Raw genomic sequence first — 27,879 nt, 5'->3', positions numbered from 1 at the left:
AAACGTAAAAATCGGTTGTTTGGTTCGAGAGATATCCTCACCGAAATATTTAAAAACAAGTGTTTTTTTTTAACATAACTCCGACCTTTTTTGGAATAACTTTCAAACGGCTGCACTCATCAATTTCGAGAACTAATCGACTATTAGCATAAAAAAATTACATTGATCGCCGTCAAGCCAGTCAAAATTGGTCAATTTGTTCAAGAGATATCATGAACGAAAGAAAACCGAAAAAAGTGTTTTTTTGGAATTACTCCAAATTCCCTAGTTTCATCAATTCAAACTTGAAGATTCCTCATGAAACAGAAAAAATTGCGTCAAATGCTACCAACCGCATGAAAATCGGTTGATTTATTCGACAGTTAGTGCGGTTTGAAAGTTAAAAAAATATTGTTCTATGAAACTTCTATCAGACTTTTGAGCTCGAAGTGCTCAAAAGCATAGAAAAGCTATCTTTTTAAGCTCGAAGAACTTGAAATAACACATAAATTGTAATTTTGAGCTTGCTGAGCGCAAAAACATCATTAGTGCAATTTTAAGCACCTAGGAATGGAATTAGCGGGAAGTTGCATGGATGGCCTTCAGGGTCTACCGTTTTTCTAATTTTTTGATTCTGATAATCTGGCAGTACTTGAAAAGTATATTTCTCCACTCGATTCAGATAGAGCACTTCCTTGGCTAGATAAAAGGTCAACATTTTTGTCTAAAACAGATAAGGATATTAATTAGACGAAAAGAATTTTTACGTTGATAAAAAGTAAAAATTAGGAAAACGGTTGACCCTGAAGGCCATCCCTGCAACTTCCCGTCAATTCTATACCTGAACGCTTGAAATTGTGGCATTTATGATGTTTTTGAGCTCTACGAGCTCATAAATACAATTTGTATGTTATTTTGAGCTCTTCAAGCTCAAAAAATTGGTTTTCTATGCTTTTAAGCTCTTCGAACTCAAAAGTTTGATAGAAGTTTGATAATACACTATTTTTTGAATTTTCAAATCGCAACCACTTTTGAATGAATGAACCGATTTCCACGCGGTTGGTAGCATTCAACGCTGTTTTTAAGCTCTATGGAGAATTTTCAAATTCAAATTAATAGAACGAAAAATTTTGGAGTAATTCCGAAAAAACACTTTTTACGGTTTTCTTTCGTCAACGATAACTCACGAACGAATCAACCGATTTTAACCGGACTTGCGGCGATCGACGTGATTTTTTTGTGTTAATAGCTGATCATTTTTCGGAATCGATCGGTAAAGCTGTTTAAAAGTTATTCCAAAAAAACTACATTTGAAAAAATTTTTTTTGTTTTATTTGCTCCCAAAGCTCAACTTTTGATCGATGGGTGGCGTCCGAAAAGATACTCATTTCTAGAGACTCTACCATGCTGCCTTTTTTCCTTGGCCTAGGCCGCAAAGTTTACTTCCCCTGTTTTTTCCGTACTGACCTTGTGCAATCGGATGAAATTTAAAACGAAATGAATCAAATTCTAGTGTACTGACCGATGGATTTTGAGTAAATTGTAAACTTAGTTAATATTGAGTGGCGTTCATCATTTCTCTGCTGGAAGTTTATTAAGAAGTGGCCCTAATCTTTATAAAATAACAACCACGCCACAAATAAATATTAATAAAAAGATAATTAATATAAAATTAGGTTTTTTTGCCGTTGTGAAACTTCATAAAATTTGAATGTCATTATTTGTCTCCTATCCCTCAAAAGTTTAACTTATGGAGACTATCATGAAAAAAATTCGAACATAACCTAAATAAGGACCACCCTCACATATATATGTGAAAAATATACCAAAATGCATGTGAGTACTCAAATGAAAGCTCTTGATAAGTGTAACATCGGGATGAGCTTATATCTTTAAAAAAGACAATAGTTAAGAAATGACATTGTATCTTGTGAACTATTGACATTTTTAAAGAGATAAGCTCACCCCGACATTACACTCATCGAGACCATTCATTTGAGTACCCACATGAATTTCTTATATATTTATATATCTATACTAATATTATAAAGAGGAAAGATTTGATTGTTTGTTTTTTTGTTTGTTTGTTTGTTTGTTTGTTTGCATCGAATAGGCTCCGAAACTACTAAACCGATTTGAAAAATTTTTTCACTGTTGGGAAGCTACACTATCCCCGGGTGACATAGGCTATATAACAACATAATAAATGTTGAAATTTTCGTTAAATACTCGTGCGAAGCCGGAGCGGACTGCTGATATTATATATATATGGGTCATTCCATGTCAAATCGACCAATAGTTGGAATCGACTCCTTCCGATTTGGATGAATTTCGGTCAGAAGTTTCCTTTTATCATAAAACGAAGTTCTGCCAAAGGAAAAAAAAATAAAAAAATTTTTTTCAAAAGATATGCAAATTCAAAATTTTGCGATTTTTCCAGTTTTTCAATTTTGTTTTTGCAATGTCTTAAATACTATTATAGATACAGGAATGGTCTTTCAATTGTTTGAAGGAGATACTTGGGGCTATTGAAAAAAAAAAAATTAGGAAAACGGTTGACCCTAAAGGCCATCCCTGCAACTTCCCGCTACTTTCGTAAGTATGTGCTAAAAATTGCAATTATTACGTTTTTGAGCTCTTCGAGCTCCAAAATATAATGTTCGTGTATTTGTGAGCTCTCCGAGCTCGAAAGTCTGATAAAAGTTTAATAAAACACTATTTTTTGAATATTTAAACCGCAATAACTTTTGAATGAATGAACCGATTTCCACGTGGTTAGCAGCATTCGACACAGTTTTTTAAATTCTATGATACTTTTTTAAGCACCAATCGATCAGACCAGCAATTTCGGTGTAATTCGAAAAAAATACTTTTTTTCGATTTCTTTCGTCAACGATAACTCACGAACGAATCAACCGATTTTGACCGGCTTGGTGACGATCGATGTGGTTTTTTAATGTTAAGAGCTGATTAGTTTTTTGGAATTGATCGGTTAAGCCGTTTGAAAGTGATTCAAAAAACCCCATTTGAAAAAATTGTTTTGTGCAGTTTTTTTAAGATTTTTCAAAATCTATCGGTCCGCATCAGTCCAACTTGTATTCAAAATCTTAGTTCAGTCGAATCCTTTGAATGGCACCAACCGCAATCAAATCGGTCAAGCCGTTCAAAAGTTATGAGAGGTTTACGTACATCCACACATACACACACACACACACACACACACACACACATACTATGACGTTATTTTTTTGATAGGGGTCTATGACAAGTGAACGTCACAAGGCACAGTCCTATAAAGCTATCGATTTGTTACCTCTAGTGATAACTCAAAATTATTTTATTTGGTTTGAGTTTATAATTAATTAAATTGTGATAATTCAGTGGTAGATAAAGTAGGTATTTTGGGTATCAAGTATGGTTATAAGTAAGGATACAGTATAGTAGTTAAGGTAGTAGTCTGGTAACTTATGCCTATTTTAATGACTTCTTTGGAGGGTGGTTATTTATAGGAAAATAAAAATGAATTATTTTAAATATTTATAGTGTTTTTATTTACATAATGAAAATATAAAAAAAAATTTATTTGAAAAAATTCAATAGTTTATTACTATCATTATTGTCACTCGAAGTTGGAAACTCAAAAAAAAAATGCACGTGGATGGCCCGGGTGATTTTGGCTCTTGATGTTATCTGAAATAAAATATTTTTGATTATTCGTTATCTATAGACATGTCATTCTGGTTGGAACTACTGAAGTTAAATTTCAAGGTTAAATAACGAAATAGCGGACTTTGAAAAAAAAGTCCTTTTATTTTAGCAAAGAAAGGGTTGTAAAATAAAAAGTTAGGGGTGAAAAAAATTCTCGTTAGTACCGGCAAGAACTATAAGTGTGTAGAACAGCCTGTTTAAATTTGAAAGCAATCGGTTCAGTATAAAAAAAGTTAGAACCCGGGCCGACTAGAAAAACAATGTTTTGAGAAAAACGCGTTTAAAGTTCAACAACAAATTTTCATAAGTAAACTTATACTTACGTCAATCGTCTATACCTGGAGCGTATAATATGACTTCATTCTCTTCATAGGCATCATTCTCCGCAACTTTGTCCGCTCTTCGACTCTTTCGATGACATTGCTGTGGCATTTTCCGCTTTTGCAATCCGAGATTTATTGTAAAATTTTGCAAACGCGACAGCGCAAGGGCCGAGCGTAACGTCCATGACTTCCAATATTTTTAGTACTGGGAAAAATCCTTCGTTAAATATACATGCTGCAGTGAATGCAGCAATTTCTAACGTTTTTTGGCCTACAATAATATGTTTTGGTGCAAAACTCCAAACACAATGATTAAAAGCCTCGTTATTATTCTGTATGTTTCTTCCTAAACATCTTTTTAAAAGATCATCTGATGACAGATCTTCGTAAATTGGTTCCAAAAGATTTGCAGTGTCTTTATCGAAAGCAGGTAGATGAACAAACGTATCTTCATGACCTTCAGATTTCAATTTTTGATACTTGCACCAGAAATCGGGACCCTCTGGGCAATAAGAATCCTGGGGCTCTCCATTAGTTGATATCAAATGATAATAAGTTGCCCATATAGCTTTTCTCATATTTTCAACAGAATCTTCATTTCTCATAATAGCTAAGCCATAATAAGTACTAAGTTTGATCATTAATTTATTAGTTAGTGTCAGACTTTTGGTAGCTTTGGTACTCTCGGTATTAATGGTATCCTTCTTTGGTGATCTTGTTTTTTTTGGTGTCGTCCCTTTTTTCGGAATTAATCCTTTCTTCGCTATAACTTCTTTTTCTTCTTTATAATTTTTCTTCGTTTCTTTAGATTTTTCTTCAGCAGCTTCTATTTTTTTTTAGCTTTTCGGAGCTGCGTTAAAGTTTTTTTTGCTTCTTTGACTCGTCTGTACATACGCTTTTTCACATGTAAAACTCACTCATTTTTTTCAACTTTAGGATCATTATTGTAAATATTTGCTTCTAGTAAATCTTTATAAGTTTTGGAGTACCTATCACCAATATATTTTTTATATTTTACACCGAGCTTTTCAACGGATCGTCGAAACATTTCAATAACTCCGTCAACCTCCATCTTACCAGAACTTCCTTTGTGATTTGCCGTACACTCAGTCTAGTGATCCTCGTACCATTCTCAATATTCATCTGTATTTTCTTTACCCACCCACTTTTCACAAGCTTTGCAAACTTTAGATTTAACAATAACGTCTATTACTTTATTAGAGTACTTTCCGATTAAAGAAACGATACCTAGTAGTGACGTAAAGCCACGTTTTGCCCATGAACCATCACCCGAAACTGTTATTTCATCTGCAATATTTCCTTCTTGTTCATTTTCTTTTTTTTCTTCTTGTGCTGCTTTACAAAATAAAACTTTAGCAGCACTTCTAACAGCAATATGTATTGTATCAAGGATACTGTAGTATCCGCTCTTCTTTAACCCTGGTCCCAAATCCATCATGGTACAAAAAATGTTTATACCTGATAAACCAACACCGAGTAGTCGCATAACAAAAGTAAGACGTCTGTTGACCTCAAACGCATTCCTTACTTTTGGGCAAGAATTAATGGTAGCAAATTCATCGCACTTACACTTTATACACAAGTCAAATCCCAATCCAACTTGAGATTTTTTAAGAAATTTTATATCACTCTTGCAAGCTTTACAAATCAGAACACTTTCTAGAGCACTGAATACTAAAGTAAAACTTAAAAGAGCGTACGTTGAGCTCTCATCAATGGCTACTTCAATATCTTCTTCATTTTTTAATTTTTCATCAGACTTGCTCACAAATGTTACATCTTTTTCAGCAGTGTATCTATTACCGTGAAATTTTCGCTTAATGCCTGGATCTCCAGGACTTTTCGTACCACGTTTTTTTCTTTTCCTATCCATCTTAGATGCTTATGTGTCAACGTACGATCAAATACTAACAGAGTACTGTGAATTTTAACTTAAATATACTTTAAAATAAATATATATTATATATACATAAATATATATATATATATATATATATATATATATATATATATATATATATATATATATATATATATATATATATATATATATAAATATATATAATAGAATAACAGAGTCAACCCAAGTATAAAAAATGCGCGCAAACAATAGAAGGGTCCAAGCGGTTGCAGCTGCCGGTCGATCTTAAAGGTTGGACTCTGAGGCGCTCTAGGAAACTCATTATAACTCCCGAAATATTTCGAATTTCTGTCTGAAATTTTCACAGTATATTCTCAAGACATTGTACTTTCAAATTAAGCAAAAAAAAAAATTTTCGATTTTTTGAACCCGAGTTACCAGACTACTACCTTAAAGTCACGTGGTATAGTCGCGATATAGGGAAGGGGAATTGACCTGAACGATCATCGTCGATCCCACGAAGAGATCACTCGTGTTTCGGCTCTTGCCGAATAAATTCAACTTGTAGTCCGGCTTCCGCCGAGTGCAGACTAGTTCCGGCCTTTACCGAGTGATGACGTTGAGTCGAATTCCGGCTTTTGCCGAGTACAGTCACAGGTTACAGAATACAGCAGAGAGTTGTTCACTTTTCTTTTCAGCCATCTTGACTACAGCTTTGTTTCGTACTGAAGGCTTCATTTATGCTACAGCTATTATTATTATTATTATTATTATTATTATTATTATTATTTTAGAATTTTGTGTTTAAGCTACAGTATTTTATATTTTTGGAAAGAGTCGGTTTAGAGTCAGCTTACTTAGAAGGTTAAAGTTTAATGTGAATTTAGTTGGCATCTCAAGCTTGTGGACGAGTCTATGTTGTCGTGGAGTGGGACCTTGGAGTCACCCGGCCTCGTAGATGCTAGGCATCTAGCCCTCTGAGATTTCCTGGTGAATTATAAAGGTCTGATTGTAATGTCAGTGCTCCAGTGTAAGGGATTTGGTTGAAGTTGGAACCGGTATGTCGTTTACGGCATTTTTAATTTTGATTGGCTACGACGAAGATTGACCAACTTCGTCGGGAGTCAGCACTTGTTAGATACGATACGGGTGGCACGCTACCGAGGGCAGCTGACGATATCAGCGGTGGAAGCCAAATGGTCATTTTTGGGTATTATTTTTGAGTTTTCGTGTATGGTTTCAATCCAATGCCAATCCCAGGAAAATAATCACCAAGGGATATCCGTGCTCGAGAAACGGTATGATAAAAGTATGTTAGTTTTTATGTTGAGTTTATTATGGGATAATTTTTGAGTACGTTTTAGTTATGATTTTAGAGTCAGTTTAGTTTTGGAGTTTTATTGAGTATTTTTTGGGTTTTGTAAAAGTTATGAGGGTGATTGAGTTTTATTATGAGAATTGTTAGTGCTCCAGGTTATATTTTTAGTTATCATTTTTGAGTATTCACGCTACATTGAGGTTTTAGTTAATAATTATTTTGTCAGTAAATTATTCAATTATATTTTTGTAATATTTATGATTTTGTATTGAGTCAAATTTATGATTTCTGTTAGTTAGTTTTGTTAATACTTAAAATAAAGTTAAGAATATATCAAAGATCAATTGAATATCTAAGCGTCTTAATAATCACATTAATTCTTATCTGCATCCGAATCCCTCCTTCTCTCCATAAACCAGCATCTTGAGCGACACCGTGGTTTACCTGTCTTTCAGCTTTAGCTACCAGTCTCAGGTTCTAGTTTTTATTGAGTTTTAGATTATTTTTCGTTTTGAGCTACATTTATTGAGTTTTAGTAATTTCTCTTGTGTTAAAATTATCTGGCGCTTTAGGTTTTAGTTAAGACTGAAAGCGAGAGCGAGAGACAGTAGTGTAACCAACATTGAATAATCTGCTACGTAGTAGCAGATCTACGCGATGTTGAAATTTTGATTATAATACATGCATACAGACATACAGACACCATCGCGGGAATAGTCAAAGAAGCTTTCTAGGAACTCGAAACGTCGAGATCTGATGAAAACTCGATTTTAGAAAAACGGGGTAAAAACAGTAACTTCCTGATTTTCGAAAATTTTCAATTTTTTTAGCGGGAAGTTCAAATATTTTGGAAAAAAATTTTGATATATGCCAAATTTTGAATTTTTGAAAATCGTTAAAAATGAAGAGCGCCATTAAAATCTTGACTCAATTTTTAACTGACTATTCCCGCGGTGGTGTCTGTATGTCTGGATGTAAGTATGTATGTGTGTGTGTGTGTATGTGTTTTTTTTTTTTTTTTTTAAAGAGGTACGAAAAAAGATCTTCAAAAGACACCGATATCGTTAACTCTGCCGCCCATCTTCCGGCAGATATCGATAGTCGGTAGTGGAGATTTTTACCCACTAAAAAAAAACATTCTCTTCCCCTCTCCCCTAGATGGTACGAGGAGGACTGTATTGGAACCACGTTAGCATTACTTCAATTCAGTCGTGCTGCGTCTGACGACGCCTACTTCTGGCTACTGGTCCCTTTCTGCGATTTTTTCTTTCAGGAGGTACTGTGCATAAACTGCAACAGCTGACCAGTTTTCCTCTTGTTTGATCATATAGGTCACCAGGCTTGAGAGGGAGAGCCTGGTGCCTATGATCTCTTCGGTGCTTCTTCTGTAGTCTTTCCATCGAGCACACTCGAAGAATGTGTGTTCGGCGTCGTCGATTTTATCCGGGCAGTATTTGCACGTTGGTGTGCTGTGCGAACCCATCTTGAAAAGATAGGCATTGAACTGCCCATGTCCCGTCAATAGCTGGGTCAAGAAGAAGTCTGTATCCCCGTGCTTCCGAGAGAGCCAGATGTTGATGTTTGGGATCAGGCGCGCCGTCCATCTGCCCGTCTCTCCCGATGTCCATCGGTCCTGCCACTCCTGCTGCGTTTCCGCCTTTATCCTCGTTCTTGCATCCTTCATGTTATCATCACTGTCTTTAGCGTGATAGAGTTTTGCTCTTTCGAACGCTAATAGGTCGATGGGCGCGGTTCCTGCAATGACCAATACAGTCGCTTCGGAAACTGTGTGGTAGGCGCAGGCAACCCTGAGAGCGCCTCGCCGCTGTACTGCTGCGATCTTTCGCCGGTAGGTCTTCTGCTTTAATATGTCTGCTCATATCTCCGCTTCATAAAGCAGTACCGAGTGGACTGCTTCTAGAAGAACTCTTCTCTTTTTTGTTCTTGGTCCCATGGTGTTGGTCATAATTCGTGCTAGGCTAGACACAGTCTTGCTGCACTGTCGAGGTGTTCCCGGAAAGATAGTTTCTCGTCTATCATTACCCCTAGATACCGCAGGGCCCTTGTTGACGTCAGCGTTGTTCCTCCCATGTCCACAGCGAATGGTTTTGGAAACCATTTTTGACGGGTCAAAACGACCATCTCAGTTTTCTGTTTGGCGAGTTTCAGGTGATGCTTATCGAGCCAAGTCTCGACGATGTCGATGGTTTCCCGAACTAGCAGTTCGGCCTCTTCCACGCTGTCCGCCACTATAGTGGCTGCAACGTCGTCTGCAAAGCCTGTTAGCTCTACTTGCTCTGGCAACGGGATTTCAAGAAGCTCGTCGTAGTCTGCGTTTCATAGATCAGGCCCCATTATTGAGCCTTGCGGCACGCCAGCCGTTATGGCGTATTCTTGTGGGCCTTCAGTAGTTTCCACTATATGCTTTCTATCGTCAAGGTAGTTGTCGACTAGTGCCAGATTTTCTGGCTCCGCGTCAAACTTGTGCTCCAGAGCGTCTAAAGTGTCTCTCCAATTCGCGCTGTTAAATGCGTTTTTGACATCGAGCGTGAGGAGAAGACATACTTTACGAGCTTTGAGGCTAGCAGACCATGCTTGTGTTGCTATGCTGTCTTTATGACTTTCTTGATCGCTCCGACTGTCGAATGACCTTTCCGGAAGCCATGCTGGTTGGTGGCAAAACCTCCAGCACGGTCGATATCGTCGCGAAGTCTCCCTTGTATGAGCTTCTCGAGCAGTTTTCCAGCAATGTCTAGCATACAGAGTGGTCTAAACGACGAAGGTGTTATGGGGGTTCCCTTACCTTTGTCTAAGAGAACCAATCTCTGCCGTTTCCAGACCGCGGAAAAGGTGCCAGTTGCCAAGCATGCGTTGTAGGTGTTCAGGAGTAAGTCTGGGTATTCCAGGGCTATAATCTTGATCACCGGTGCCGGGATGCCATCAGGTCCAGGTGCCTTTCCTGTTTTGAGTGACTTGGCCGCGTCTTGTAGTTCCTTAGTTGTGAAGGGCGTTACTTCGTTGTTTTTAGTGTAGTGTTTCTTCTCCCGCGGCAGGTGTTTAGGGAAAAGCTCCGCTACGATGCTATCCATTAAGGCTGGAGACTTCGGCGCCTCTGGTGAAGCCTTTCCAAGTCGTTTGGCGACAATTTGGTAGGCTTTACCCCAGATGTCATTGTCGAGATCGTTGCAGATCTCTTTCCACAACATTGCTTTACTTGCTTTGATGGCTCGATTTAGCGTCTTTTTGGCCTGCTTGTACTCTTTTGAATATAAGTCCTGGCTTGGGGAGCGTTTGGTGGCTCTCGTTGCACGGCGACGTAGTTGATAGCACATTTTGCGAAGTTCCGCTATGTCTGTTGACCACCAGTACGCCGGCCTGCGAAAACTCCGGTTTTTCAACCGCGGCATAGAGGCGTCACATGCGGCGGAAATCTCCTTCATCGCATTTAGTACTGTCCTTTCTGTCTCGCTGCAAGTATCTGGAGTCGGGTTGTTCTGAAGGATAGACCAGCTCCGTGCAAGTGAAGCTCGCAGTGCCTCTGGATCAAGCTTCCTGACATTCCACTTTCGCTTAGAAAGGTCGTGTTGTGATACCGGAGTAGATGTCAATCCAACGTTGAATGTCACGAACTGGTGATCACTGCCGGTGTATTTTTTGGATACTGTCCAGTTTCCAATCATGTTGGTAATTTTTGGAGTCGCCAACGAAATGTCGAGGATGGACTCTTGGTAACCCGGTCTTCTGAAAGCCGTGGTGCTCCCAGTATTTAGCACTATTAGGTCGAGTCTAGCCACGACGTCAGCGACCTCGTTGCCTCTGGTGTCGGAGAAATCAGCGCCCCATTCAGCCGATTTAGCATTGAAGTCACCAGCTACGATAACTTCGCCGTCGAACTTGGTGATCACATCCTCTATATTTGCCAGTTTCTGTCGGAACACACTAATCCCTTCGTTAGGTGAGAGATAGACACTCATGAAGTAGGTTATGGGGGTTTGAATCCAGACAAAACCTGCTCCACTTCCACTGTTGATGGTGGTAACGTTCTTTGTATTTGCAATCCAGATTGCCGCCGGGCCAGTTTAGTCTGCGAGCCATGCTCTATTTTGGAGGTTTAGATATTGCTCACAGATGAAGCAAACGTCGATCCTCTCTTCAAAGACTCGCTGGCGAAGTAAATTTTGCGCCAACGCACATCTATTCAGGTTTCTTTGAAGTATGCGTGTCATTTCTGCCCTTTCGTAGCTTCGGCAAGTGCGGTGCGGAATACCTTACAAGCCCCGGAACCTGGAATATGACATAAGCTATCTGGATCTTCTTGTTCCTGTGTACAGAGGAAGCACTTTGGCTGTTCAGCGCAGTCTGCAGCTTTGTGGTTTCCTCCCTCGCATTTAAAGCAGCACTTGCTTCTGTCAGGCCCCTTGCAGGAGTTTGTCGCGTGCCCGTATCCGAGGCATCTGATACAGCGTGTTACTTTTACAACTGGTCTAATGCGGCAGTTGACCCATCCGATCATTATACGAGCTTTGTCAAGGATTTTGAACGCGCTAGCCTCGTCTATCTCGCAGAAGGCTGCCCGGTTGCCCCGTCGAGTAGGCTCTGTCAAATTAACCCGTTTGATCTTCAGGCTGTCGGTGAAGTCACGTTTGAGTGCTTCGCGGACGTCGTTCTCAGTAGTGATGGCATCCAAGTCCAGGATCTCGATCGTTGCTTTTGGTGTAAGCGTTCTGACTGTACCGATGTTAGCAGTTGCTGTTTTTGTCGCAGCCGTAAAAACGGTAGTGTCTTCAGTCTTGCGACCTATTTCTAGAAGAACGCCCCCTCGCTTCGTTTGTTTGATAGACTTGTAACGGGTAATTTTTGATGTGTTTAAAAAAAAAATAATTAAACTAACGAAACAATACTGCGACACAAACGCCCCCTTGCTCGAATCTGAAGCTCACCGAATTCCAGGGTCAAAAGGGGTTGTTATCAAACCGACAATAAACGTCGAAACAAAACTCCATTAACTGTAAATAAACTATAAATAACTAAGTCTCAATAAATAAATTTAAATTCTCAAAACAGGTTATGATAAAGAAAAAATAAAGAATTTATTTATCAAAATCAATTAAATAAATAAATGAACAAAAATTACAAGTAACCAAAGAAAACACACGTGGTACAATTTTAGGTTACATCAAAACCCCAAAACTAAATCAACCAAACAACACAATAATATTACGTCGGTAAACGCACGCGTACCTTCCGTCGGTAATCAAAACTGGTCATTACAAAACAAAATCCTCTCACACATACTCTCACTCGTCGTGAGCGTCAAAATAAATAAACTTCAAAAGCTGGTTCCCCGCTTCCCCAGGAGACTAGCCGTCACCCCTGGGCCTAAACCTCTACCCCGAGAGCAAATGGAGAGTGTCCTCTTCGCCCCCACCTACACGGCGTATGATCACCTACTGGAGTTTGACAGAAGGTCAAATTCCAGGGAAGTCAAATCTTGTTAAGAGTGCAAAGGTAATTACCAATGTTCTAGACGAAACCAAGGTAATGTCCCTCCAGGTGTTATTTGTTGGAAGAGTATTCACCACAAATAACCACTCTGTCACAAGACTTGCTTTTCCGAGCCAAATTTTGGCGTTTATCATTTTTTGCCTAACTCTCTTGTAACGAAACGGAAGAGTCGTTTTAGACACCTGTCCGGTGTTCTCGAACTAGCATTCAAAAATAATTATTTATTATCTTAATCGCAATTTCCTTCATTTTCTATCCATTCGCCTCGCCAAATTCTAAGTTTTTATTTTTGAAACTCAAATCTTTATTATTTTAATCGCAATTTCCTTCATTACATATCCATTCGTTGATTTTTCCATACTAAATTGTCCTCGGGACTTATAAAATTTTCGCTTACCTAATTTATTTCTTACAAAAATAATAATCGTCATTTCTTATATTATATATCCATTCGTTGAATTTCCATACTCAATTGTCCTCGGGACTTAGAATAATTTTGCCAGTCTTTTAATTTCATTTACAATTTAATCATACCTTCGGTAACAATGATATAAAATTTTTAAATAAATACAAAAATTAAATAATTAATCGCCGCACTAATAACAATAATTGTTTCTATTAATTTTTAAGTAATATAAAAAAAATAAACTAAAATACTCAGATACAAAAAGTAAAATCTGGGTCATAATTATAATTACAACTCTGTCTTTTCTTCTTTTTATTTTTAAACAACTAATAATAACTAACTTGTAATTTAATATAAGAAACGAAATAAATCAATAGTTCAAATAATATTTGGAACTAAGAAAACCGTAATAATAATAATAATACCTATCCGAACAAAAACTATAAACGTTTATTTTAAACGATAAACAACATTAAATTAAATCAAACGAGGATTGGACCGTCGAGTAGGCAGCCGCTATCGCTCCCCTTCTTGTTCCGCCTTCCCGCCCTACTCCTCAGCTGTCCCTGTTCCCAAATCTTGGTCATAGACTTTATGTCTACACTCCAGTCTCTGTCGGATTAACCTTGGCTTTGATTTCCTTGAGGAGATCGGCGTATGTTCGCCCTTCAGCTGGTTGGACAAGCACAGCTTTAGTTTTTATCTTCTTCCTCCTCGGTTTCTTGGAGCCAACATTGCTTATTTATCATTCCTAACACGTTGTCTAACTAATTTGATTTTAGAACGTTGTTTAAGAAGTTTACTTTTTCAGACTCAAACTATTTTATCTTTTGACTAATATTTTAAACAGTAAAAAGAAAAAAAAATGTTTTGTTTAATGAGAATATAATGATAAAAATTTCCCAGTCTGGGTTCGAGTGCCGCAATGTATTTAAGAAATACCTTCGAAAATTTTTGGTATTTTTCCTAATGTTTAAAATTCCCATTTACTTGTTTGTTTAGGTTTTACAATCTTAAATGCATTGAGGTCTCAGACTGAGTATCTAGGCAAGGGACATGAACCCTAGTTATTTTATTATCTGGTCTACGGACAACGAAAAATTATGAAAGTCTTCAAGGATATACAAAAAAAATAAAAATTATATATGAAAAAATTATTTTACATAACACTGTTGATTGTAATTTAACATTAAACTCGCACAGTAGTCAAGATGCAGAGCCATTATTGATTTGTATATTGTATTTTTTGTGTAAATGCTCACTGTATTATTTAATCTTTATAGAATGTTTAACTTCTTAGCAATTTTTTTCGCTGTCTCAACTAGGTGCTCATTGAATGTCAAATTACAATCAATATGTATCCCTAAGTATTTTGTTTTATTAACTTAATTTCTTCCTCTTTAATTTTTAGTTTACAATCTCCTATACAGTACTTTTTTCTTATATCATGCAATACCATATAGACCGTTTTCTTAGTATCAATTTTCAATTGATTTTTTTGTAACCAGTCAGCCAATATAACCAAACAATAGTTTATTTTATTACTCATTTGATATAAATTTTTACCAGCAATGTACAGTTATTTAACGTCTGCGAATAATTTGCATGAAACTCCTTGTTCTTTCATTAAATAAATAACATCATTAATGTATATAATAAATAATATTGGTCCTAGTTTGGAGCCTTGTGGTACTCCATTTTCAACAAGGACTTCATTAGATATTACACGATTAAATTTTACTACTTGTCTCCTGTTATTTAAATATGACTTAAACCACTCTAATACAGTACCAGCAATTCCTAATTTATGCGATACATTTATCATTCTCTTTCTGTTAATAGTTTCGAAAGCCCTAGCAAGATCGATGAATACTACAATTACATATAAACCCTCGTCAATACATTTTCTCAAGTCTATCAAGGAGCATTGCATGGCTGTTTCACATGAATGCCCCTTTCTAAATTCGAATTGCTCATCACTGATAATTTTATTTTTTTCAACAAATTTGTTTAATTTTATTATGACAATACTCTATAAAATTTGTTCCGTTACTCGTTATGTATTTATTGGTCTAAAATCAAAGATTCTTACACTATTTTCTATTTTTTGAATTGGTAAAATAGTAGCTAGCTTAAAATAGTCAGGTACAACACCATATTTTAACGATTTATTCATAATAATCAATATAAAATTTCTATTATAATCCCATATACACTTTATAATTATTGAATTTATATCATTACTAAACCCTTTCTTGTCATCCAACTTTTTTATAAACTTATCAACAACATTTTCATCTATCTCTTCAAATTCATTCCACTTACAATTATCATTATTATTATTAGTATCATCACTTACATTACAGCCAATATCGTTTACAATTTTCGTTATACTGTCAACAAAATACTGATTAAACTCATTTGTAATAGCAACATTATTAGTTAATATTTTGCCATCTGATTCTATTCTGTCAATTCTTACCTGTGATTTTTTATTGCCAATCAGATTTTTTATCCCCTGCCAAAGAAGTTTCCCATTTTTTTTATTTGCATCTATGTTACTATCGTTGTATTTTTTTTTTGCTTTCTTATCTCATCAACAATATAATTCCTCAGGTACTAAATCTTTGGTAATCCATTTCTTATCATTATATTGAAATTTCGCACTCATTTCTACCATAGGCACCACTACATCAAGAGCATCAGTTACACTTACATTATATTTATCAACAAATCTATTCAACTCATCAACATTACCATTATTAACTGTATCTGAGCAGAATTTATCATAAATATTGTTAATTTCTAAGTTATGAACTAACATTTCAAAAAACAAATCATTATTAAAATTTTTGTAATTCCTTTTTTTTATATTTATTTGGCATCTATTTTGTATCGACTTTAACTTCAGTGCTTAATATGATAATATTGTGATCTGACACTCTTGGTGTTCGTAGTACCTTAGTATATACATCAAAGTTACAAAAAACGAGATCAATTATTGTATCTGAGGTCATGGTCGATCTCGTTGGTACATTAATATATTGCTGAAGCCCTAATAATGCACAATCGCCAACGAATCTATGCGCTTAACGATTTCTGTCACTGCCAACATCCAAGTTAAAATCTCCTACCATCATAAATTTTGCATTTTCAACATAATTTTCTATTAAATTAATTATGGTCTCGTTGAATACACTTACACGACTATTCAAAAATCGGTAGATATTAGCAATAACAAATCCGCTACGCCCACAGATCCGAATTATATTTACCCAAGTTTTATCACATACATCTAAACTATTTAACAATATCTCATATTTTAAATTATCTCTAACATAAGTAATAACACCACCTGTAAGGTTATTTTCAGTATTCGTTCTAATATGACTATAATTATTAAAACTAATTTCATGATCCGTGACATCCTTAGCGATGTGTGTTTCAGTGAGACATACAATATCAGGCCTCGTATCGAATAACCATTTCTCAAACTCATCTTTATGTCTTATTAATTCGTTTATATTCAACAATACTACCGAACATTTACCATTACCGTTTTTATTTAAATAATAACTTTTTGAAGTTAATTGCTAGTCATTAAAATAATTAATATTTTTTTGTGCTCTTTTAATTGCATTTATATAACATTCACATTTGAGGTCATTGGCACAGTGATCGATTTTTATACCTTCCACTTTAAAGTCATTTAAAATTTTCACACAGTTTACACACTTATGAATTTCACTCTTACAGTCTGACTCCAAATAGTTTCCCGAACATTTTCGACATTTAACTTCACTTTTGCAGTCTTTAGCGTAATGGTAATATACCTAACACATGAAGCATCTTAGTATACTGACATAGTCATACACACGACATAAACTCCAGTCCAATTTTATTTTTTCTTTATCAATCAAAAATTTGTTGGTCGCTAGGTCTACTTCCATTATAATTGTTCCTTTTCTGTTTTTATGTATTAGTTTCTTTTTTATAACTATTTTTGTTGATTCATTAATGTTGATTTCATTTTGTCTTGTAATAATTTCAATAATGTCATTTTGTTCATATTTCTCCAGTGTATCGATATCAACATTAACAATTTTGATTTTTGGCATTTTTTTATCATTGACTTTAATATCGTATGCTTCTCCCATATTTTTTTTTAATTCTCCAGGAAATTTTTTAGGAAATTTTCTTTTTATCTTAAATCTTTTTTTAAATTTGAAAAATCTTTATTAGTTTTTGAGATTTTTGAAAAAAACTAAACCCGTTTTTTTTTGGTTAATTGTTAATAATTTTTGCAATTTTTGCAAGCGGAACTTCATTTCTTCCAAAAATCAACTAGATGACATTCCGACTTGAATGACACCTCAATCATAATATTCGGAGACTGCTCAAAAAAGTTTACGAAAAAGGCACTAGTTGACTAGACTATTATTATAGTTTGTGACAATAGTTGAACGTATACTTGGCGCAGTGGTTTACAGTGAAACTGTTTTTTTATGGGACATCTCTTTGTCTTGTAAAGAATATATTGAGTGACATAATCACATATTTTATAAACATTTTGAAATTCCGAATATGTACTCCTTGAATAGTTTAGCTGATTTTTAACTTCCTGCTAAGAAAATCGAAGATTTTCAAAAATCGGGAAGTTATTGATTTCACCCCGTTTTGTCAAAATCGAGTTTTCATCAGATCTCGACGTTTGAAGGTCACAGGAAGCTTCTCTGACTATCCCCGCGAGGTTGTCACTATGTCTGTATGTATGTGTTATAACGGGGTTTTGCCTGACCTGGAGATTTACCAAGCCAGGCTCACCGTTTATATTGGAAATTTTTGGCTTACTAAAAAAAAGAATTATCATTAAAAAAAGGGCGCCAGGAGAATGATCTCCAATTAATTATTACTGCGACTTCGGCTAACTCTTACCTCTTCCTCAGGGTGGCGGGCCATGCTGAAATACTCGTCGTTAAAAAATAGGACAGCAAACTGAACGAAAATTCTTAAAATAAACTCGAAATAAATTCAGAAGAATTTAACAGAAAAAAATAACAATTTCTTTGACAAAATATACGTCGGAGGTCGATATTAACTTTAAACAAAATTATTAAAACGTCGTAACTTAACGTTTCTCTCAATTTTAAACCAAATTTATAACGTCGTCACCTCAATTTTATTTCTCACACTCGCATTCATACATCGGCAATCACACTATGTAATAACAGCATTACAAAAAAAAAAATAATCGTAAAGCGTAGAATCCTCGCGTATTATTTTGTTAATCAAAATACTTTACAAAATAACAACGTGGACTCGAAACGCTGGATTCAACACTGAACAAGAACGTCGGCTTACCAAGCAATTGAGCGTCGTCCTCATCGTAGCAGCTCTGAAAAGCTTTATTCGGTCGACTCAATAAATAAATTATTTAAAAAAAAAAAATACTTCAATACAATTTATCCATTTATTTCAAGTGAACAAAATCACGACAATACTTCGAAATTAACTTGAGGTTGCGGAGCACGCAAAAGCGCGTCCGAATCCGTCAACAGTCCAGCCTCGAATCCTCTTCCTCATAGAGAAGTACCCGCTTCTTCCTTCGTTGAAGTTGGTGGCGCTAGTCTTCATTTCCATTGGAATTGATCCCCGTCGATAGTTGATCTAGGTCCGTATAACAGTCAACGGACCTCCACGACAGTCTTTATTCACCTCTGCTCCTGCAGTATTGACTAACCAACTGTCATCGATGGTGATCGTCGTATTGAAACGTGCGGCAATGCAGCGTCGATTGTCCTCAGACCTCTTGGATGCTTACGCCGCTCGGTGCCTCGCTCGCTTCGGTACTCACTTATTATCGTCGTAGCTCTATCTTTGTTGCTCCAATGCATAGCCTCGTACATGCTCTGACTCCCTCTGTCTTCGTTACTCGCCCAGCGTTACGTATTTATACAAAATAATTCATAAAAATTAGTGAAATTTTCATTCATTTACACATAACATTCACGACGTTGGATTCGAGCCTGGAAGGCTATTGTTACGTTCTGGATTTTCCAGCTCATATTTTTATAATTTACCAGGCAGGTGTCTATAGGAGATATATAGATTCCAGGCGCACCCTGCTCTTAGATACTCTATAAATTTTTAGAATTATTATTAAGGGTATTATATTTAAAATAATACACAAGATTATATAAAATTAAAGTAAATTGTTTAATTAATTATATAATTTAGGCCAGATGGCACCAGACATACGTCCGGAGCCCCAAGATGATTGTCGCCTGATTGCTCAGGGCAGACTCCTCTGGATTTGCATCCAGTACAATAGATTTTAATAATTAAATGTCGCAACGCCGCATCTCAGTTTACCCTAGTGAACAACATCGAGGCCCGAATCTCATGCAGCGTCATGAGTTTTGAATTCGAGTCGCGATGGCGTTCGCAGAATTTTTTTATCTCCTCGTCACTCCGTTAAATAATTCTTGCAACGGAATGATCGAGGTTTTATTTAATAAAAATAATTTCTAAAAACCGTCAAATAAATTTCGAAATTCGCTAGAACGTTACACCTCCCCACCTAAGTGAGTTGCAGCGCTACGCAAAGCGGTGCAACTCCAAAAACAACTCATGGCTCGATATAAACTAAAAGAGATAACAAATTTTGATACTATTCATAGAATTACAATTTTTAGGTAAGCTAAACCTGAGATAGGGCGCTTACAAAGCTTCTTAAAATTATTTACAAAATTAGAGGTTTTATCAGGCCTCTCAGTAAAAAACATGCATAGCACAAATCAAATGAGCGACTCATTTAAACGGTAATTTTTAAGGTTAAAATTTATATTAGTTCCACAACAATTAAATTTTTCGAACAAATTTAAGTACAATATCGATGTCCAAGTATAGACCTTCGATTGCTATTCAATAGGATATATTTCTTTTCATAAATTCAATTGTTTGGCACCCTTTTTCATTTATGCAACTCATAGAATTGTGATTATTTAAAATTCAAATGATTCAGAATAATAATGTTTTACTGGCTAAATCTGGTATAATTATGTAGGCAAACGACATATCGTTACCACAAAAAAAAATAATAAAAATAAGCATGCAAATTATGAAAACCCGATTTGGGTAGCTGAAGAAATGGATGCATTTATCAGGCTTTCCATCTCAAACCTAAAATTATCACCCAAGGAGGTGATTAATTTTTTTTCCTTCCCGTTGTCCTCAGAAGAGAGGATCTATGCAGGTAGAGGTCCAGTCCTACCACAAATAATGACACTGCAGCTTGTTACTGAAGTTAATCTTCTAACCATTTTTCTCAAAAGTTGGAATCTTCCTCAAATTATAAGAGACATACAACAATCTGAGATTTTCGAGTAGCCGATAAAATGGATGCATTACGACTTTCCATTTCAACCATGAAAATATCTCATAATTTTCCCATACTGCTGTCCTCTAAAATTGTGGATCTATGCAGATGGTGGCCCGGTCCTACCGTACTCGATGTTGTAGCCCAAAAATTTGAGGTCAATGTCTCAACCTTCTTGAAAAATGGCAAAAGTCTGCCTTAAAGATTTAATATATAAATTCTTCAGGACGAATAACTTTAATAGTTACTCACCTAAGAGAATTAATTGCGAACAAAATTAAGTTGCGAAAATTGAATAATATTATAAGACAACCAGATTAAACCAGGATAAAACCTTATGCTTCCCAGAATTTTCTCTAGCATTCGGGATAGTAAAATTGTCAATTTACAATTATTAACTTAATAAAGTATAGAATCGAGCATTCTAATATATTTTATATATATTAGATCGAAAATTTTAGATCGAAATATTTCAATTTCATTCAAATCATCTCTGATAATTTATTGTATCGAGAAAAATTTAATACGAAATCTATTGTCAATAAATTCCAGACGGTTGAATTTGAGCTAAAATTAATGTGAGATAAGTATTGCAAAAATTTTGAAATGCACAATGCTTGTATAGTATGATAATCATTATCATGATTAATTTTGATGGTTCATAATTAATGAATTACAGTAATTTTAAAGTAAATTAGAACCTTATAAAGATATATAATTAAATTGAAGCATAAATTTTTCATTAAATTTTGCATAGGAAACTAATACGTTCCCGTTTGAATGATAATATAATAAATTAATTAAATTCTAAACTATCAACTGTCATAATAATAATATTCAATTATTAAAAATTAAATCTTTACGCCTGTGAATGATCGTTATATTTACGCATTCGAGTTTTGACAGTAGAATTACATAAATTTCTGCATAATAGTTAGAAATTATTCAATTATTTGATACAGCGGTATCTATGCGGCACGAATCAATCGCAAAATTATTAATTAAAGTAATTGAAAGTTATTCCGTATGAAATTTTTAATTTCATACACATAATTTATTATAATTCCTTAAAAAATAAAGAATTATTCGCTAAACTAATACTTTTACAGCTATTCGTAAAGCATTAGCGCTTATAAATTCAATTATAAAATTTAGGCGTAGTAAATAACATTGTAAATTTTCGCCAAATCATTGTCCGTAGCAACACTTTCAGTTCATAAAAATCATATACGTTTCATTGTTTTGTAAAATAAATTATTTTTGATCGTAATGTTCACACGCGATAAAATAATTTAGTCTGTAGTAATACATTTAATAAAATTATAAATTTCATTGTCAAAATAAATTATTAAAGATGAAGTCATCACATTTTTCAATCCGTCCATGGAAAATGCCACGCGTAACATTAGGATATTGATAAAATTCGAATATTTTTACTTTTAATCGGTCCAGTGGATTAATAGTTCCAATTTTATCGATGCACTCACACTGAACATAACACTGCTTCAGTCAGGTAGCAAGATAACTAGTTCACATATTTTAATAGCAGAAATTTCCACGCGGCACAGTTCAAAATTAATTTTCTTCTTAAATTTATGGTCCGTAGCAACACTTTAAGTCATTATCCATTTATTTTTACAATTAGTTTAAAAGAGTATCAAGAGCATCCTGGTCACAGCACCACTGTTACTTTCTGGATTTTCCAGCTCATATTTTTATAATTTACCAGGCAGGTGTCTACAGGAGATCTATAGATTCCAGGCGCACCCTGCTCTTAGATACTATAAATTTTTAGAATAATTATTAAGAGTATTATATTTAAAATAATACACACGATTATATAAAATTAAAGTAAATGGTTTAATTAATTATATAATTTGGGCCAGATGGCACCGGACATTCGTCCGGAGCCTTAAGATGATTGTCGCCTGATTGCTCAGGGCAGACTCCTCTGGATTTGCATCCAGTACAATAGATTTTAATAATTAAATGTCGCAACGCTGCATCTCAGTTTACCCTAGTGAACAACATCGAGGCCCGAATCTCATGCAGCGTCATGAGTTTTGAATTCGAGTCGCGATGGCGTTCGCAGAATTTCTTTATCTTCTCGTCACTCCGTTAAATAATTCTTGCAACGGAATGATCGAGGTTTTATTTAATAAAAATAATTTCTAAAAACCGTCAAATAAATTTCGAAATTCGCTAGAACGTTACACTATAATACCCCAAGTATTGGGCGTTGAACAAAAATCTACCACGTTACAACACCCTCCCCCAGACGCACAATACTTTTCGTAGCGTCGGTTTCTGTTCGAGTGAATCAGCAAATAACAAAAAAATTTTTAACTTTAAATTTTTACTCTACAGAATCTCCGCAAGAATCCAACGTAAAATGTTATGTGTGGTAATTTATCAATAAATGGTATCAATAAATTTGGTATCAACATAATCTAACTCGCATAACGTAGTCTCGGTCCAGCAAGACCATAACCAACAGGCCCACGTACTGGATTTCAGCTATTACCTCCGAAAGCCACGTATTGCGTTCCAGTAAGGCTATAACGACAGGCCCATGTACTGAAACTCACCTCAAAAGCGCAAGTTGATTAAAACTCAAGTACTCGCGTCGTTCCGGTAGTCATATCGTCGTCGGTTTCAAATTTGCTTCGAATTACTTCACGAATAACCTCAATCGTCGTTTATGCAGCTCAACACGTCGTATCGTACCTCGAAATGCGTCAAATCTCTCGAGTTAAAACAAGCAACAAAAATTCGAACTGTCGGTCGAACTCAATCGACTCCGACGAATAACTCACTAGTCGCTTCTGTCGACATTTAAACAAAATTCTAGGTTGCAACTTTTATAGATAAAAAAAAAATTCAAATTAATCTCGAAATTTAATTATGACTCGACTCTAAACAATTAATCCAAGATGATTACCGTAACTCCTATTCTTTCCCGCTTCACAGCATTATTTATATCTGCAAAAAAGGTTACCGTAAGATGGACGGTGTGGCTTAAGGGAGGAGTAAGGGTTTCAGCGTAAAAAAAAACACTTTTTTGTGATTTTTTATCTCAAATATCGATTGAGTAATTTTATTCAAACCTTCTATACATTATTAAGCATAGTTTTAACTATGTTCTGTAAATTTTTCATGCAAAAATATTAAACCATTAGCTCGTGACAGAGCTTCCCCCAGGACGTCTTGAAAAAAAAACAATTTGCGGTGTTCACTGTAACTCGGCCGGAAATTATCTGAAAATGAAAAACCATAAAAATTTAGTTAAATTATAAACAAATCTTCTTCCCAACGTTCTCTGATTATTTTTTTTTTAATTTAAAAATTTTTCGCGGCCATCTAAAGTGTAAACCGTTATTTTCGACTAAAATTTCCGCCATTTTGTGGGTGGGAAACATCCTTAATGTTAATAAAAAAATTTTTACTAAACGTAGGGGGGAGGTATTCTATATGAAAAAAATGTGTCCAAAGTTTGAAATGAATCGGTCGAGTAGTTTTCAAATGGCAGTGAACACGGACTTTGAAAAAGTAGTTTTGAGAAAAACGCATTTAAAGTTTATGAAGCAAAAAAGTGAAGAGAAAAAATTTTTTTTTAAACTTACACAGAATCATCAATTCCAGCTCCATACAGCACACATCCTTCAGTATTGTCGATGTCTTCAGCCTGTTTTTTTTCAAGTCTTCATTTTATTCTGGCTTTTTTGCTCTGCTGCACAGCTTGAAACTCGGCCCTATCAATGCGATTGCTGTCCGTAGATGATGCATACTCGTGAGCGCTTGGGCCGACACTGACGTCCATGTCAGACAGAAAAGTTAGAAGAGCACCAGCACCTTCATTGAATGTGCATGCAGCTACATAAGATGCAAATTTAACAATTTGTCTGCTGCCAGATAATTTTTTCGGTGCAACTCTCCAAATCAGCTGGTTCAAACTTTCGTTGGCATTTTGAGTAAAACCTCCAAGATACCTTTCTAGAAGTTTGTCTTTACTCAAATCTTCATAAATCGGTTTGATCGCTTCTATGACATCTTGTGGAAGTGGAGTGTAGTCATGATTGAAATTTTCCACTCCTGTTGTGGCCAAAGCTTTTTGATACGAACACCACGAGTTCTCACCGCTCATGCACTTATGGTGTTGAGGGTAATCGTCTGTTGACTGCTGGTGGTAGAACGTTGCCCAGACTGCATTTCTTTACATTCTTCGTCTACATTCTTCGTCTGCGGTGGAGACAAGAAATTTCTCAGCAGTCGTTTCGATGCTGCAGCAAATAGATTTCATGAGATCCAAATAAGATTGTTTTGATAGAAAACTACTTGCTATGTCCATGAGCCTGCAAAATTTATTGCAGCCTGCTAAACCCAAACCTAATGTACGCATTACAAAGGCAAAACGAGTGTTGATTTCATAGCGATGACCAGTTTTCTCACTCGACGGTATAAAGCGTGGATCACAATTTGTATGTAATGATCCCAACCGCCCGTAGCTGTTAGACTTAGAGCGTTAAAGGCCCCGAGACTAATTAAACAATAACTTCAAGAATATTGCTTAGATCGGATTAAAATTTTGAGGACATATTCTTGAAATGTTAAACAATAAGATAAAACAAAAAAAATCGATATTTCGAAAGTGAAAACCCTTACCCCGCACTTAATGTATATAGAATAAGCGAAAGGAAATTTAGTATAGAACGGATAGCTCAAATGGTAGAGTAGCCGACATGTCTTCGGAGGGTTCTGGGTTCAAATCCCAGTCCGAGCTATCTAATAATTTTTTCTCGCATATTCTATAAACTCACATTAAGATGATCCTTTCCACATTCCTTTCTCAATCCTTTCCTACCAATATCCTGTTACGTGAATGTGGAACGCTTCACGTAATAATTACCGTAACTCCTATTCTTTCCCGCTTCACAGCATTATTTATATTTGTAGCTACCATATATTTTACGAATATAAATAATGCTGTGAAGCGGGAAAGAATAGGAGTTACGGTAATTATCAGCTTTCAACATAAAAAAAACCACGTTGATCGCTGCCGACCGCGTAAAAATCGGTTTATTTAGTCAAAAGTTATTGCGGTTTAAAAATTTGAAAAATCGTGTTTTATTAAACTTCTATCGGACTTTTGAGCTCAAAGAGCTCAAAATCATAAAAAAGCTATCTCTTTAAGCTCAGAAAGTTTAAAATAACACATAAATGGAGTGTTCAAAAACACATTAGTGCAATTTTAAGCACCTAGGTATGAAATGAGCGGGAAGTTGCACGGATGGCCTTCAGGGTCTACCGTTTTTCTAACTTTTTATTCATGCATTTCTGTAATAATATAATAACAAGCGAGATTATTACAATACTTTTAATTTAAATGACGCGCGTGACTGACCAATATGACATCTTTTTATTGTTTTTTAATTTTTTTTTTTTTATTAGCTTATATTGAGAGTATAATTTATGTCGAACATAGAAAACTAATAAAACTATCATTACAGTTAAGATTTTTAAAACGTAGTGGTAATAGTTTTGTGGCTCCACCTATTGTCGAATGTCAAAATTCTAAGCTAAAGATTAACTACTTATGGGCGCTAAGTTCAGTATTTAGTATACTAACTACTTAGTTAGTAGAATAACAATGTTAAGTAGTACCAACTTCAAAATGAAAAATTTCGCCCTAAATTTGTAAAATCTTTCAAAGAATCGAAAACAGGCCCAAGCAAAAATTTTCAAACTTGAGATATATTAAATCATTTTTAAGACCCAATAATTTTTTGTAATATATGCATAATTCATAAAAATAAACTTATTAACAATAGTGTAAAGTAATAGTGAGTTATCAATAATAAAAGCATATAGAGCTAAATATGTCAAGAGATTATGTTGACAAATGATTGGAAAATAGAGACACGTTGTTTCACGCCATATGTTAAAAGTGTACTTGGCGCGAGACACTATCGTGTCTCAAGATAACAAAAGATATGGAACGTCTTTGTTCAAGAGGAGAGAGTTGTTGAAGCCAGTTGAGAGGAAAGAGGGTAGACACAGTATGAAGCGCAACTATGGAGCGAGAGTTGGGAGCGAATAAGTGGAAAAGATCGACAAAAAGTGAGATAGAGCGAACGTAGCATCATCCACAGTACCATAAGAAGAGAGGTGGGAGAAAGCTAGTGAGAAGATTCTATAGTTGCATTAAATCTCGACACCTTTAATTACAATCATATTCCCAACATGTCTTTCCCCTTTAACTGATCAAACTGTTTTTAAAAGACGAGAAGAAAAACTATGCACGAGTTACACACGGCCGTAACAGTAATCACCTCGCTCCAAGAAGCTGAACCTTAGTTCAGGCGTCAGTCACCGAGCGGGTGAAACGCTACATCGGTCTTTTTTCCACAATACAGCTTGACATCCTTGAGACAACTAACTTATCAGCACACACTCACGATAGTCCTCAATACTCTTGCATTACCGTACACACTCAACATAATCTCATATTCTCACGCAAATACACCACTACTGTAACGCTACATGAAATGTAACGTTACACGTTTCATATTGTGATATAATTACTTTCAGTCACGATTTAACACCAGCTCTTTTAACTATTATCCGTTTTGAGTAGAAGAAAGTTTTATTCTCAGTAAATAAATTTTAAGTTTCAAGAATTATTTTGTCATTAAAGTTAATAATAAATGTTTTTCCTTATAATTTTCAGATACTTATCCAGGAAACTCAGGAGAAAGCTTTTGCAGCAGTGATATATCTCTGGATGGTACAGAAGCTGGATTTGATATTGGAGAAAATGAAAACACTGCCCACGATAACAGTCATCAAATTTCCACTCACACGCACCATACAGGAACAGCCCATGAAACCGCTTCTCTATCTCAAAGCTTGCATGCAGCAATGCATAATCCTATTGATAAACTTTTCATGATGCAAAGTAGCTATTTTAGCAGTGAACACTTATAATAATTTATCGATCAAAGTACAGAGTATTGTATTATTTTGACTTCTATAAATTCCTATCACGTAGATCGAATAAAATTTTCTAATTAATTAGAGTTGTAAAATATTACTATGTGTATTAGGGTGAGCCAAAAAAACTAACCTATCGAATTTATGGGTTAAAATGAACCTATATATCGAAAAACAAAATTACCAGTAAGGCAGGATTTTTAGCTTAATTTTGAAAGGTGTCGGTGAGCATTCAAAGTTTCCCATTTCAATAGCACGTAAAAAAATCTTTTTTCATTAAAAATAATATAACTTTTGAAACGCTTGAGATAAACATTTTTTGACGATGGATTCTTGAAGGGCATTAAATTTTCTACAAAATTATGCCTGGTTCTATTTTTTGAAGTCAAA

The 27,879-nt window shown here is 35.3% G+C and overlaps 1 protein-coding gene across 1 annotated transcript in view; it reads left to right on the top strand.

Annotated features, from left to right (window-relative positions):
* Nucleotides 1–27,570, top strand: part of LOC123270126 (LIM homeobox transcription factor 1-beta-like) — a 134,110-nt gene extending 106,540 nt beyond the window's left edge. Inside the window, exon 4 of the mRNA XM_044736064.1 lies at nucleotides 27,227–27,570. Within this exon, the coding sequence (XP_044591999.1) occupies nucleotides 27,227–27,483 (257 nt within the window). The 3' untranslated portion in view covers nucleotides 27,484–27,570. The remainder of the gene's footprint in view (nucleotides 1–27,226) is intronic.
* The last annotated feature ends 309 nt before the right edge of the window (nucleotides 27,571–27,879 follow it).

Source organism: Cotesia glomerata, linkage group LG8 (genome assembly GCF_020080835.1).
Source record: "Cotesia glomerata isolate CgM1 linkage group LG8, MPM_Cglom_v2.3, whole genome shotgun sequence".
Lineage (NCBI taxonomy): Eukaryota > Metazoa > Arthropoda > Insecta > Hymenoptera > Braconidae > Cotesia > Cotesia glomerata.
Note: the sequence above shows the minus strand (reverse complement) of the source record. Positions and strands in the feature narration are given on the sequence as shown.